This window comes from Octopus sinensis, linkage group LG25, assembly GCF_006345805.1.
Source record: "Octopus sinensis linkage group LG25, ASM634580v1, whole genome shotgun sequence".
NCBI classification, from domain to species: domain Eukaryota; kingdom Metazoa; phylum Mollusca; class Cephalopoda; order Octopoda; family Octopodidae; genus Octopus; species Octopus sinensis.
Genome location: NC_043021.1, coordinates 3,479,620 through 3,492,119, shown reverse-complemented (window position 1 = coordinate 3,492,119; position 12,500 = coordinate 3,479,620). Strand labels below are relative to the sequence as shown.

General features: G+C 39.9%; 1 protein-coding gene and 1 long non-coding RNA gene across 3 annotated transcripts in view; one reads left to right on the top strand and one right to left on the bottom strand.

The window, feature by feature from the left end:
• The window catches only part of LOC118767938, a 22,434-nt gene that overhangs the window by 2,851 nt on the left and 7,083 nt on the right, over positions 1 to 12,500 (top strand). The window lies entirely within an intron of this gene.
• LOC115224346 (pinin) overlaps positions 11,696 to 12,500 on the bottom strand; it is a 13,459-nt gene continuing 12,654 nt past the window's right edge. Inside the window, exons 2-3 of one of the 2 annotated variants that reach the window (XM_036513415.1) lie at positions 11,902 to 12,500; positions 11,702 to 11,845 (exon numbers count right to left, since the gene is read on the bottom strand). The exon at positions 11,902 to 12,500 is cut by the window's right edge and continues 1,313 nt beyond it. In XM_036513415.1, coding sequence (XP_036369308.1) covers positions 11,838 to 11,845; positions 11,902 to 12,500 — 607 coding nt within the window. In that variant the 3' untranslated portion in view covers positions 11,702 to 11,837. The other variant, XM_029795218.2, reaches the window with a different exon arrangement.

Genomic DNA, 12,500 nt, shown 5'->3' with positions numbered 1-12,500 from the left:
TTCTCAGTCATGGGGGTTCGCTCCCGGTGACCATCTCTATGGCAGAATGTGGTCCGTTATTGTTCTGCTCACGTGAGGTACATTACCTCTGGAGATAACGGGTAAAGCTAGAGTGGGTTAAGAATCCGCTGTGAGCTGCCAGTTTGCAGTGTTGTTCAGTGTGAGCGCGAACGCGAGAGAGAGAATCTCCTTTTTGATACGCCTCCTTAACCCTTTTGATACCAATCCGGCTGAAACTGCCTCTCGCTCTGAGTACAAATGTCTTATTTTCATAAGTTCTGAATTAAAATCTTCCACCAAACCTTAGTCACAATTTATGTTCCTGTCACCAGCTGAAAAATAACTAAGTTATTTTACTAAATTCTTTGTTATATTCAAAGTTAGGCGTTAGGAAGGGCATCCAGCTGTAGAAACACTGCCAGATCTGACTGGGCCTGATGAAGCCTTCCGGCTTCACAGACCCCAGTTGAACCGTCCAACCCATGCTAGCATAGAAAACGGACGCTAAATGATGATGATGATGATGATGAAAGTAATTGAAAGAAACACAGAGCATCTCAAAATAAATACAGTAACGAAAGGGTTAAATAGATGTTGCCCATGAGAGCCTCGCTGTGGTCTCGCGCATAGCAAATATGGTTGTAGGCGAGATATCGCTCTTGTCTCGGACATGGCCATGGCTGCCGGCGAGATCTCACATAAAATGGTGCTGGCTTCTTGTGTCGAGCTACAGTCTGACCAGAGATGGCAAGCTGGAGAACTGCACTAAACTCCACTCTGTCTTGGCTCGGTTTTTACTGCTGGATGCCCTTCTTAATGCCAACCATTTCACAGAGTGAGCTGAGTGCTTTTACATGGCACCACACGGGTGCTGTTACTGGCACGAGTTCTTCTAATGTGGCATCGGCACATGACCCTTGCAAGGCTGATCCTCTTCACCAAGGGATGGTCAGCCTTAACGCTTCTGCTGGGCTTCTTGAGTACAGCAAGGGCCTCAATCGCCGACATACAAAGTGAACATGTGCGTGGCTTAGTGGTTAAGGAGTAGTTCTCACAATTGCAAGATTATAGTTACAATTCCTAGACCAAGCAGTGCACTGTGTTCTTCAACAAACCATTACATTTCATGTTGCTCCAGTCCACTTAGCTGTCAATGGGTAACCGTGCAAGGGACAGGCGGCCCTTTCAGGTGGGAATATTGTGATCTGTTACTAAGAGTCCATGAATCTGGATAGTCAGCCCTATGGGCCCCAGGACTCTAGACAGCAATGTCTAGGGGGTTGATGATTGATATGCTAAAAATAGCAGCCACATCAATCAGAAATCACACTCCATAGTCTAGGGGGAAATAAAGATCCATAGAAACATTTAATATACTTGGCCCAGGTGAGCATTAAAGAAAAAATTTTTTTTACCTGCAATGTATGCTGAGTTGTAACATACATGACACTACACAAAATAACATTTCCACCTGAATTCCTCCAGAACAGCATAAAAAGACACTTGGTGTCACATTGACCTTAGGATTTCCCAAAAATACTAATGAGATTACTAGACAAGAATACCTGTGGTCATAATTCCCTTTTACCATTTGTGACATGCAGGACAAAAAATTGATGCGATATTTTCAAGACAAATATTTTGTTTTCTAAATAGTGTAGGTCTGGAAGAAATTGCTCAACATCGATGTCTGGTCAAAAATGAACCATTTCGACATATATTCACAAGTATATAGAAATTTTCCGGACGGTCTAAAAAATTTCGGAAAACTGTTTCTTGAGAATGGGATTTTTAGTTAGAAGTTTACAGATATATATGCGCAGGAGCGGCTGTGTGGTAAGTAGCTTGCTTACCAACCACATGGTTCCGGGTTCAGTCCCACTGCGTGGCATCTTGGGCAAGTGTCTTCTACTATAGCCTCGGGCCAACCAAAGCCTTGTGAGTGGATTCGGTAGACGGAAACTGAAAGAAGCCCGTCGTATATATATGTATATATGTGTGTGTGTGTTTGTCCCCCTAGCATTGCTTGACAACCGATGCTGGTGTGTTCATGTCCCCGTTACTTAGCGGTTCGGCAAAGAGACCGATAGAATAAGTCCTGGGGTCGAGTTGCTCGATTAAAAGGCGGTGCTCCAGCATGGCTGCATTCAAATGACTGAAACAAGTAAGAGTAAAGAGAGAGTTGACAATAACTCTAATGTAAGGGAAGTAACTCTGTAACACTTATTTATAGTCGGAAGACGAAAAGTTCATTCTGAGTAAAAATGTTAATTGTAATAATCTTTACTCTTTTACTTGTTTCAGTCATTTGACTGTGGCCACACTGGAGCACCGCCTTTAGTCGAGCAAATCGACCCCAGGACTTATTCTATCGGTCTCTCTTGCCGAACCGCTAAGTGACGGGGACATAAACACACCAGCATCGGTTGTCAAGCAATGCTAGGGGGACAAACACACACACACAAACATATATATATATATATATATATATATACATATATACGACAGGCTTCTTTCAGTTTCCGTCTACCAAATTCACTCACAAGGCTTTGGTCGGCCCGAGACTATAGTAGAGGACACTTGCTCAAGATGCCACGCAGTGGGACTGAACCCGGAACCATGTGGTTGGTTAGCAAGCTACTTACCACACAGCCACTCCTGCATCTAATATGAATAATATACATAAATAAAACCCACTATACGTGTGGGCATGTGAGTTTGCGGAGACATAACTGGGACTCCGATGCTTACGACGACGAGGGTTCCAGTTGATCGGATCAACACAACCGCCTGCTCGTCTGAGCACTTTACAGACATGCGTACCCATAACGTAGATCGTACGGCGATTCAGCGTGACCAGGCTGGAGCTTTGAAGTACAGCTACTGCTCTCATTTTTGCCAGCCGAATAAACAAAAACAATGTGAATAAAGTGTCTTGCTCAAGGACACTACAAGCTGCTGCGAATCGAACGTGTGACCCGAATACGCTAATCACTAGGCCACGCATGGGGACATAATCATTAAAAAAAAACCAGCTTGCTTACCAACCACATGGTTCCGGGTTCAGTCCCACTGCGTGGCACTTTGGGCAAATCTCTTCTACTATAGCTTCGGGCCGACCAAAGCCTTGTGAGTGGATTTGGCAGACGGAAACTGAAAGAAGCCTGTCGTATATATGTATATGTGTTTGTATGTCTGTATTTGTCCCCACAACATCGCTTGACAACCGATGCTGGTGTGTTTACGTCCCCGTAACTTTGCGGTTCGGAAAAAGAGACCGATAGAATAAGTACTAGGCTTCCAAAGAATAAGTCCTGGGCGTCGATTTGCTCGACTAAAGGCGGTGCTCCAGCATGGACGCAGTCAAATAGACCGATAGAATAAGTACTAGGCTTACAAAGAATAAGTCGCGGGGGTCGATTTGCTCGACCAAAGGCGGTGCTCCAGCATGGCCACAGTCAAATGACTGAAACAAGTAAAAGAGTAAAGAGTGTCCTCTGAACAGAATACTGATTTTGTTCGTGTCTAGCGATCAATGTGTACAAAGAAATTGATCTGAATATTCCTCCACTTCAACTTATGACATGCAGAGAAACAATGTTTCCCATAAATGTTATTCATAAAGGCAAATAATACTTTCAAGTTTTAGCACAAGGCCAGCAATTTTAGGAGGAGGGAGTTGGTCAGCTTCACCGACATCTATACTTGCTCAGTGCTTTATTTTATTAATCCTGAGAGGATGACAGGCGAACTAGAAGAAACGGTGCAAACTGTTCTGTTCACTATGCTAGTGATTCTGTCATCTCACTGGGTGTTAGAGTAATATAGGCACAAGGTCTGGAATTGGAGGAAAAGCAAAGTTGATCTTGGCAGTATTTCAACTCAGAATGTGAAAAGACACCGCTGAATGAGCTACACTAATATGTGAATCCACCTCTGATACATGGCACTTGATCAACAAGGGAGTTTGATGCTGTTGCCCACATCTGCGTCTCTTGTCGTGAGGTTGGTTCATCTGGGACTCCCGACAAGAGATCCAGTTTAGTTTTAAAGAAACCCACATCCACACCATGTAAGTCTCTTAGGCATTTAGGGAGGATGTTAAAGAGCTGTGGTCCTCTGAAACCCAAGCTGTTGCAGTATCTGGTCCTGTATTTTGATGGTAAACATTTTGTCCCATGTGCTAACGATTCTGACAACTCACCATCATCATCATCGTTTAACATCCGCTTTCCGGATGATTTGACTGAGGACTAGCGAACCAGATGACTGCACCAGGCACCAATCTGATCTGGCAGAGTTTCTACAGCTGGATGCCCTTCCTAACACCAACCACTCTGAGAGTGTAGTATATATATACACATACATACACACACACACACACATGCATGCCTAGAAAAACTTACAAAATACAGTAGAATAGTATCAGATACAGTTTTACCTACATTTTACAGTTTTGCAAATGATTCTGCCAACTTACCACCCTAAAAATATTAATCCTTTCTACTACGGGCACGAGGCCTGAAATTTTTTGGGGAAGACACTAAGTTGATTACATCGACCCTAAAAGGATGAAAGGTAAAGTTGACCTGCGGAATTAAAACTCAGAACATTTAAGGATGGACAAAATGCTGCTAAGGATAATGCCTGGTGTGTTAGCAATTCTGCCAGATCAACCCCTTAATAATAATAACAACAATAATATGACAATTCACTGAATCTCCAATAATAATAATTTCACTTTAAAAATCACAAATGAAAAAAAAAAAAATAAAAAAATAAATAAATCAGATATAGTATTTATTAAAATTCCAGTTTCTTTTACTTTTTTTGTTTTTGTTTTTCACCATTTCAATTTTTTCCGCAATGGAATAGTCTCGTTTTTATCTCTTGCAAAAGACAGTCATTTCATTGAGTGTTGTTAGTTCTTGCAGGTGAGAAAAAGCTAAAGTCTTCAATTTATGAACAAGGGTGAAGGGGGAAAAAAACCAATGAATGTATGAACAATATTAATGACGAGTAGGACAGTTAAATCCTAAGTGGTCATTTACAAGGGGCTGCTGAAAGGGTCCTGGCTTCAAGGTAATCACAGAAGGCTTGGTTGGAGGCCCAGCCTTCCGAGTTCTTTTACAAGGATTATAAAAATTGAAGGATCACCTCAGTATGCGAATCTGACAGGGAAATATGTTGGATAAAATCATAATTACTGGATCCTCTTGTATTTTCTTTTACTCAAAACCAGGGAATTTTCAGTACCCCATTCATTATATATATGTGTATATATATATATATATACATCATGTGGTGCTGAAAAGTTCCTGGTGTTAAGGATATTGTGAAAGGCCTGGTCAGAGGCCCAACCTTCTGAGTTCATATACAGGGCTTAGAAAAACTGAAGGACCTCTGCAATAAGTATGTGAATCTGAGAAGGGAATATGGTGGATAAAATCTTAACTGGTGTTCCAGTATTTTCTTTTACTCAAAACCCAAAACTTTTCAGCAGCCCTCGTACATTTTTTTTTTTTTTTTTTATCAAACACTGTTACCAGGGTGTAACTGATGGACATCCCATCTCCTGTTCTGATAGGGACGACAATTTAACTGCAGCTTTTCTGTAATCAACAAATGATCTGCACTTCATGCTTGCTACCTATGTACAGCTGGATGACGTGTGTCCTGTCCATGAATACAACACAGCAAAGAGATAAAAGCCAAAAAGGCTTGGAAAGCTGTAGCACTTTACTGTTAAGTGTGAAGGCATTTAAGTTAATATTTTTACAAACAAACTCACATAAACATATCTCGGCTAAAGGTACAGATGGTAAATGGAACTTTATACATTGCAGGGAAGGGTACAAAACCTCTGTGTAAGATGTGTATAGATTTATATTCATATAATGTGGCTGACACTTACAACAGAGTGTAACATGCTACTAGTAAGTACAATGTTTTCTCTAATGATTTTAGGTGTCTGTGTGGTTGTGGGCTGATAGAGACACCCCCTCCTAACTTTGTCATTCTTCACCCAGAAATTTCAGAATGTGATAGCTGGAAGGAAAAAAGGTCTGTACCAGTACTGGGATGGCGGTAACTTGATTTTATCAACTTTGTAAGGATGAAGGGCAATTTTGACCTTGGTGTACTGAAAGCTGGAATATAGTAATGCATTGTACCCGACAGTCTAATGACCATGCCAATTTGTTACCAATCTATGTACACTTATATGCATGTGTGTGTGTGTATGTGTATATATATATATGTGTATATATATATATATATATGTATGTATATATATGTGTATATATATATATATGTATGTATGTATATATATATATATGTGTGTATATATATATATGTGTGTGTGGATATATATGTATGTATATATATATGTGTGTATATATATATATATATGAGTTGAAAACCAATTTTCTTATTAGAAGTTGGAGTTTACTAAAAAATTAACTGGATTTTTTAAAAGTAGAAACCAAAAACAAGCTACCGAAGAATATCTCCTCTCCTATTCTCACAAGATCCAATGAATTTGAGTGTGGTAATTTTAAATAATAGGTGGTGTTTAACCATATTCATATCCAACATTGACCAACACTAGGAGAAAGGAGATAGTAACAGAAAATAAATGTGGCGGGCAGATATAAGCATATATTTAAGAAGAGAGAAAGTAGAGGCAAAGGCAGAATGGAATCAATGATTAATTCACATCGTTAGAAATTGTGTGAAATATATATATTTGGAATAATCTAGTGGTGACAATATGTAATGGGTATTAGAATTTTTCTTGTATTTTTGTTCATCAGAAATGGTGACTCAGACCTAACTGCTTGCATTACAAGCAGTCAATTGACAACGTAGTTCAGTACTGTCTCATAAAAATAAGTTAAGAAAAAAGAGGATTAACTATTTTGTTACCGGTGGCACGTAAAAAGCACCATCCGTCCATGGCCATTGCCAGCGCCGCCCCGACTGGCCTCCGTGCCGGTGGCACGTAAAAGCACCATCCGTTCATGTCCATTGCCAGCCTCGCCTGGACCCCGTGCCGGTGGCACGTAAAAGCACCATCCGTTCATGTCCATTGCCAGCCTCGCCTGGACCCCGTGCCGGTGGCACGTAAAAGCACCATCCGTTCGTGGCCGTTGCCAGCCTCGCCTGGACCCCGTGCCGGTGGCACGTAAAAGCACCATCCGTTTGTGGCCGTTGCCAGCCTCGCCTGGACCCCGTGCCGGTGGCACGTAAAAGCACCATCCGTTTGTGGCCGTTTGCCAGCTCCGTCTGGCACCTGTGCGGGTGGCAAGTAAAAAGCAACCACTACACTCGCGGAGTGGTTGGCGTTAGGAAGGGCATCCAGCCGTAGAAACACTGCCAGATCAGACTGGGCCTGATGCAGCCTTCTGGCTTCACAGACCCCAGTTGAACCGTCCAACCCATGCTAGCATGGAAAGCGGACGCTAAATGATGATGATGATAACTTGGCAATTAATTTTCAAATTAACCCTTTAGCATTCAGATATAAATCTAACATTTATTCACATTTATTTGAATTTATCCTGCATTATCTTGTAGCCATGAGATTTTAAGAGAGTGAAAATTGTTTTTAGACTAACATTGTAGGGTAGGTGTGAGAGACTGGATTTGACCAGTTTAAAGGGTTAATAAAGGATTTAGTAAAAATAACCATGTCATTATTGAACTGCTATTTAGAATATAAATTAACATGAAATTTTGATGGAAGGTTTCAAATTAGATCTAAACTAGAATGAAATTTGTAACATAGAAACAGGGACAGTACCAGGCATGTCGGAATCAAAAGACGACGAATATAACTGGTTTCTTGTTAAAGGACTAGGGTTATGGTTAATCATTTAGCATTGAGATTTTTTATGATGTGAACATTTATTTTTAGAATTATGTGCGAGAGAGCCTGATCTGACCACTTTGAACATAAAACAGGTAGAATATGTGAGTTGGATATGACTGGTTTGAATGCTAAGAGAGTTAAAGATGAAATGCAGTTATTGAAAGCAACACCTAGCTCACAACTGATACTTAAAGACAGATGAAATGTAGCTAAGGGTTATGCTCAGTGTGCTAGCAGTTCTGCCAGCTCACTGCTTTAACCCTTTCGTGACCAACCCGGCTCTGGCTCTGAGTACAAACGTCTTCCTTTCATAAATTTTGAATTAAAATCTTATGCCAAACCTTAGTCACAATTTATGTTCCTAACACCAGTTGAATGATGACTAAGTTATTTTACTAAATTCTTTGTTATATTTAAAATCAGTTGAAAGAAATACAGAGCATCTCAAAATAAATGCAGTAACGAAAGGGTTAATAATATGCTGAATCTTATTGTGCTACCTTCTGCAAGAATTGAACTAAGAATGTAACTAAATACCACAAGGTATTTTGTTCAGTATCCTACTCCATCCACTCAGGGAGAGATTAATCAAATAAACCCATCCCCAGAGACTTAGCTCATTAATCCTGGAAGGATACAAAAAAGGTAATGTTGAACTTCCAAAATGATTTCAGTTCACAATATAGACAGCCAAAATTAATATATATGAGCAACAGAGGCTGTATTAATATAGAGAAAATAATAATTATCTCCACTTAAATGTGGATGTTCTATCAGAACTATACTGTAGTAGTTACCATGAAAGAAACAGCCATATTGGCTTTTTGGTGCAAAATGCACTTGCTTGTATTGTTAGTGGGGAGATATATCCCTGCTACCTCCAGATCATGTTATTCTAACCTTGTTTCATCTTGTCAATGATCAAACTAAGTCAAAATCACAATCTTAGCGCTGGATTTATTCCCACCCACCCCGTGTGCATTTTGGACCAAAAAGCCATCATGAGAATTTCTCTAATGGTAACCACTACAGAATAGTTTATTCAAATACAACGTCCATGTTCAAGAGGGGATGAAAATTACCTCTCAAGAATAAGTATTGTGGCACTCTGATTCCTGCCACCTCTGTAGGCATCAGTGATAACTATTTCTTATAGTGGCTCAAGCGACAACAAATTGGTGAGGGAAGAAGAGAACAAACTGAATCAACTCCCAAAAGTTTCAAATTTAGAAGGTAAGTAAATTCTGTAAACTGTTTAACCCTTTCGTATTCAGATTTCTTTGTCAAATGTAATGCTTTCTTTATTCACATTGTTTTGAATTAGTCATGCATTACTTGGTAGAATATTTTAGGGTAGGTGTGAGAAGCTGAATCTAGGCAGTTTGAACATAAAACAGGTAGAGTATTTTGGCTGGATGTGGCCTATCACGATTTCAAATGCAGAAAGAGCTTGGCTGATTGGGTCAGCTCTAGTATTTAACTGCTGTTCATTTTCTAATCATGAGAATGAAAGATTAAGTTGGAACCTTGACAGACTTCAAACAACTTTCATAATAACAATTAGAGTGCACCTCAAAGAAGTACACAGTAATTCTTTCTGCTACAGACACAAAGCCTGAAATTTGATGGGGAAGGAGCTAATTGATTACACTGACCAAAACACTTAATTCCATGTTGCTCCAGTCCACTCTGTTGGTAAAAATGAGTATTTCCATGATGGACTGGTGTCCCATCCAGGGAGGAATATATATGCTAGAGAGACTAGCCCTATGCTCCTTACAGAGTAATGTGACAAACCACTGAAATAAGTAACATGATTATCTCATTATTAATTATGATTTTGGGGAAGAAGTTATAGTCAATTCTAATATATACCTAGCTTCTGCAATGTCCCAATAGTCTTTATAGCTAAAAATATAACCCCATCCAATCTAAAATCATTTCTTGCTACTAAGTAATACAATATTGACTCTTTTTGCTCAACCACATGGGTCCAGGTTTAGTCCACTTTATAGCAAATTGGGCAAGTGTCAGGCTAACCAAAGCCTGGTGAGTGGATTTGGTAGATGGAAACTGAAAGAGGCCCGTTTGAGTGTGTGTCTTTGTGTTAGTGTCTGTCCCACCACCACTGCTTTACAGCTGGTGTTGGTGTGCTTACATTCTCATAACTTAGTGGTTTGGCAAGACATGATAGATTAAGTACCAGGCTTAAAAAAAAAAGGTACTGGAGTCAGTTTATTCAACTAAAATTCTTCAAAGAACTGAAAGAAATACCACTAAATGTTTTGTCTGATGCATTAATTATTCTGCCAGCTTGACACCCTAATTATAATAATGGTTTCAGATTTTGGCACAAGGCCAGCAATTTTAGAGGAGGGAGTAAGTTGATTACATTGATCCCGGTGCTCAACTGGTACCTATTTTATTGAGACTGAAGGGGCTGAAAGACGAAGTCAACCTCAATAGCATCTGAACTCAGAACATAGAGGTGGACAAAACACCAATAAGCATTTTGCCCTGAATACTAACAATTCTGCACAGCTCGCGGCCTTAATTGTAATAATAATCTTTCTACTATAGGTACAAGGCCTAAATTTTTGGGGAGGGGGCTAGTTGATTATATTGACCTGAGAGTAACTGGTACTTCTTTTATCGACCCCGAAAGGACAAAAGGCAAAGTCCACCTCAGCAGGAATTTGAACTCAGAACATAAGGACAGATGAAATGCTGCCAAGCATTTTACCTGGCATGCTAATTATTCTGCCAGCGCACTACCTTAGTTAAGTGTTTCAAATTTTTGCACAAGGCCAGCAATTTTAAAGGAAAGGTTAAGCTGATTACATCAATCCCAGTGATCAACTGGTACATATTTTATCAGCCCCCAAAATGACGAAAAGCAAAGCTGACCCCAGAACACAGTACGCAGGAAGAAATACTGCTAAGCGCTTTGCCCAACATGCTTATGATTCTGCCAGCTTGTCATCTTATGTGATTGAAGAGAAATCTGCCAGCCTGCCCTCATCCCAATACTTTTTCTTTAAAGATTAAATCACATAGTTTGTCAAAGGTGGTGTTTAAATAATGCTAACGTGTGCAGCGAAGGTGTTTAGATGCAATCAATGTTGTCAGAACCAGGTTTAACAGCAAACTGGCACCAACACCTGTAAAATATAAGACAGTTCAAACACACTCTTGATACTGTTGCTGATAACAAATGTTTTTACTCATGGGCCTTTACAAAAACTTCACACTGACGCCATTTAACAGCATTTCATTTTAATGCTTGTGTATCAAACACTAAATGAGGAATGTGATTCTCATACACTCACACCTATGCATCTGTCCTCTTAGACTGAACAATGATACACACATATATATATAATGCATGAGTGGATAAAAGTAGTTGTGTTTAACTTTCAATGCTCCACAATAAATTCCAACAAAAAGTCCAAGGCTCTCAGATATATATATACACATATGCATACATACACACACGCCATAAATTATGAGTGTTTTGTTGTGGTCAAACATTTAAACATACTTCAGTTACCATACACAGTCCAAGATACATTATATGTTTATATGAAAGGATTACAAAAAATATATAAACGAGCATGGTTGAAATAATAACTTATGTCTAATCTTCGTGTTTTTTACCAATTCTTATAAACCTCTCAAATTAAATTTTGGAGGGTGGGTAGGAGAGAGGTGGGTGTGGCAAAGAAAAACATTGAAGAAATGAGGTTGGGGTGGGGTGGGGGGAAACAATTTATCAGAATATATAAATAAAAATAATAACAAAAAAAAAAAAAAAACATCAGATACGAATTTTAAAAATAATATAATGAAACATGAAATATGGTAAATTAAAGATCTAATGAAACCAAAACCAAATGTATGTAGAGTCTGTTTTGTTTGCATCATTTGTTATTAGGGTTTATGGACATCATTGCTATCATCCCCTTCATCTTCCTCATCATTGTCATCATCATCATCATCCTCATTATTACCACCACCACCACCTCCGCCTCCTCTATCATCATCGTCGTCGTCGTCATCATCATCATCATCATCGTCATCATCATCAACATCTGCTGCCAAAACGACTCTCCGGCAGCTGGCAACACCGCTAGCATCTACCAGGCGCCTGTCCTCGGTGCCATTAATATTTTCCTCTATACAAACTTCCCTTTTGTCACCAGCCTCTTCCGCCTCACCACGTTCGCCGCGCTCTTCTCCTTCTTCGTCGTCGTCGTCACGGTTGTCATCATCATCATCATCTTCGTCATGTCGAGCTACAAGCGCTGAAGATGATGACGACGTCGGCGGTAGTGGTGTCATAGGCAGACTTATGTTTGGAACTGCAGTGTTGGGTACTACAACCCGTTCCTCGTCCTCTTCTAAGCCACTGTCCATTTCCATTAACAACTGCCATTTATTTGAAACTGACTTAGAAGAGACTGCACTGGAAGAGGTGATGGCCGTGGAACCCTGTTGCAGCATCTGTGACTGTTGATCTTTACAAGATTTTGACATTCGGTGCACCTCCCATCCGTGTTTACCAGTTTTAGAATCCTGATGATGTTGATGATGATCATTTCCTCCTCCACCACCACCACCACCTGAT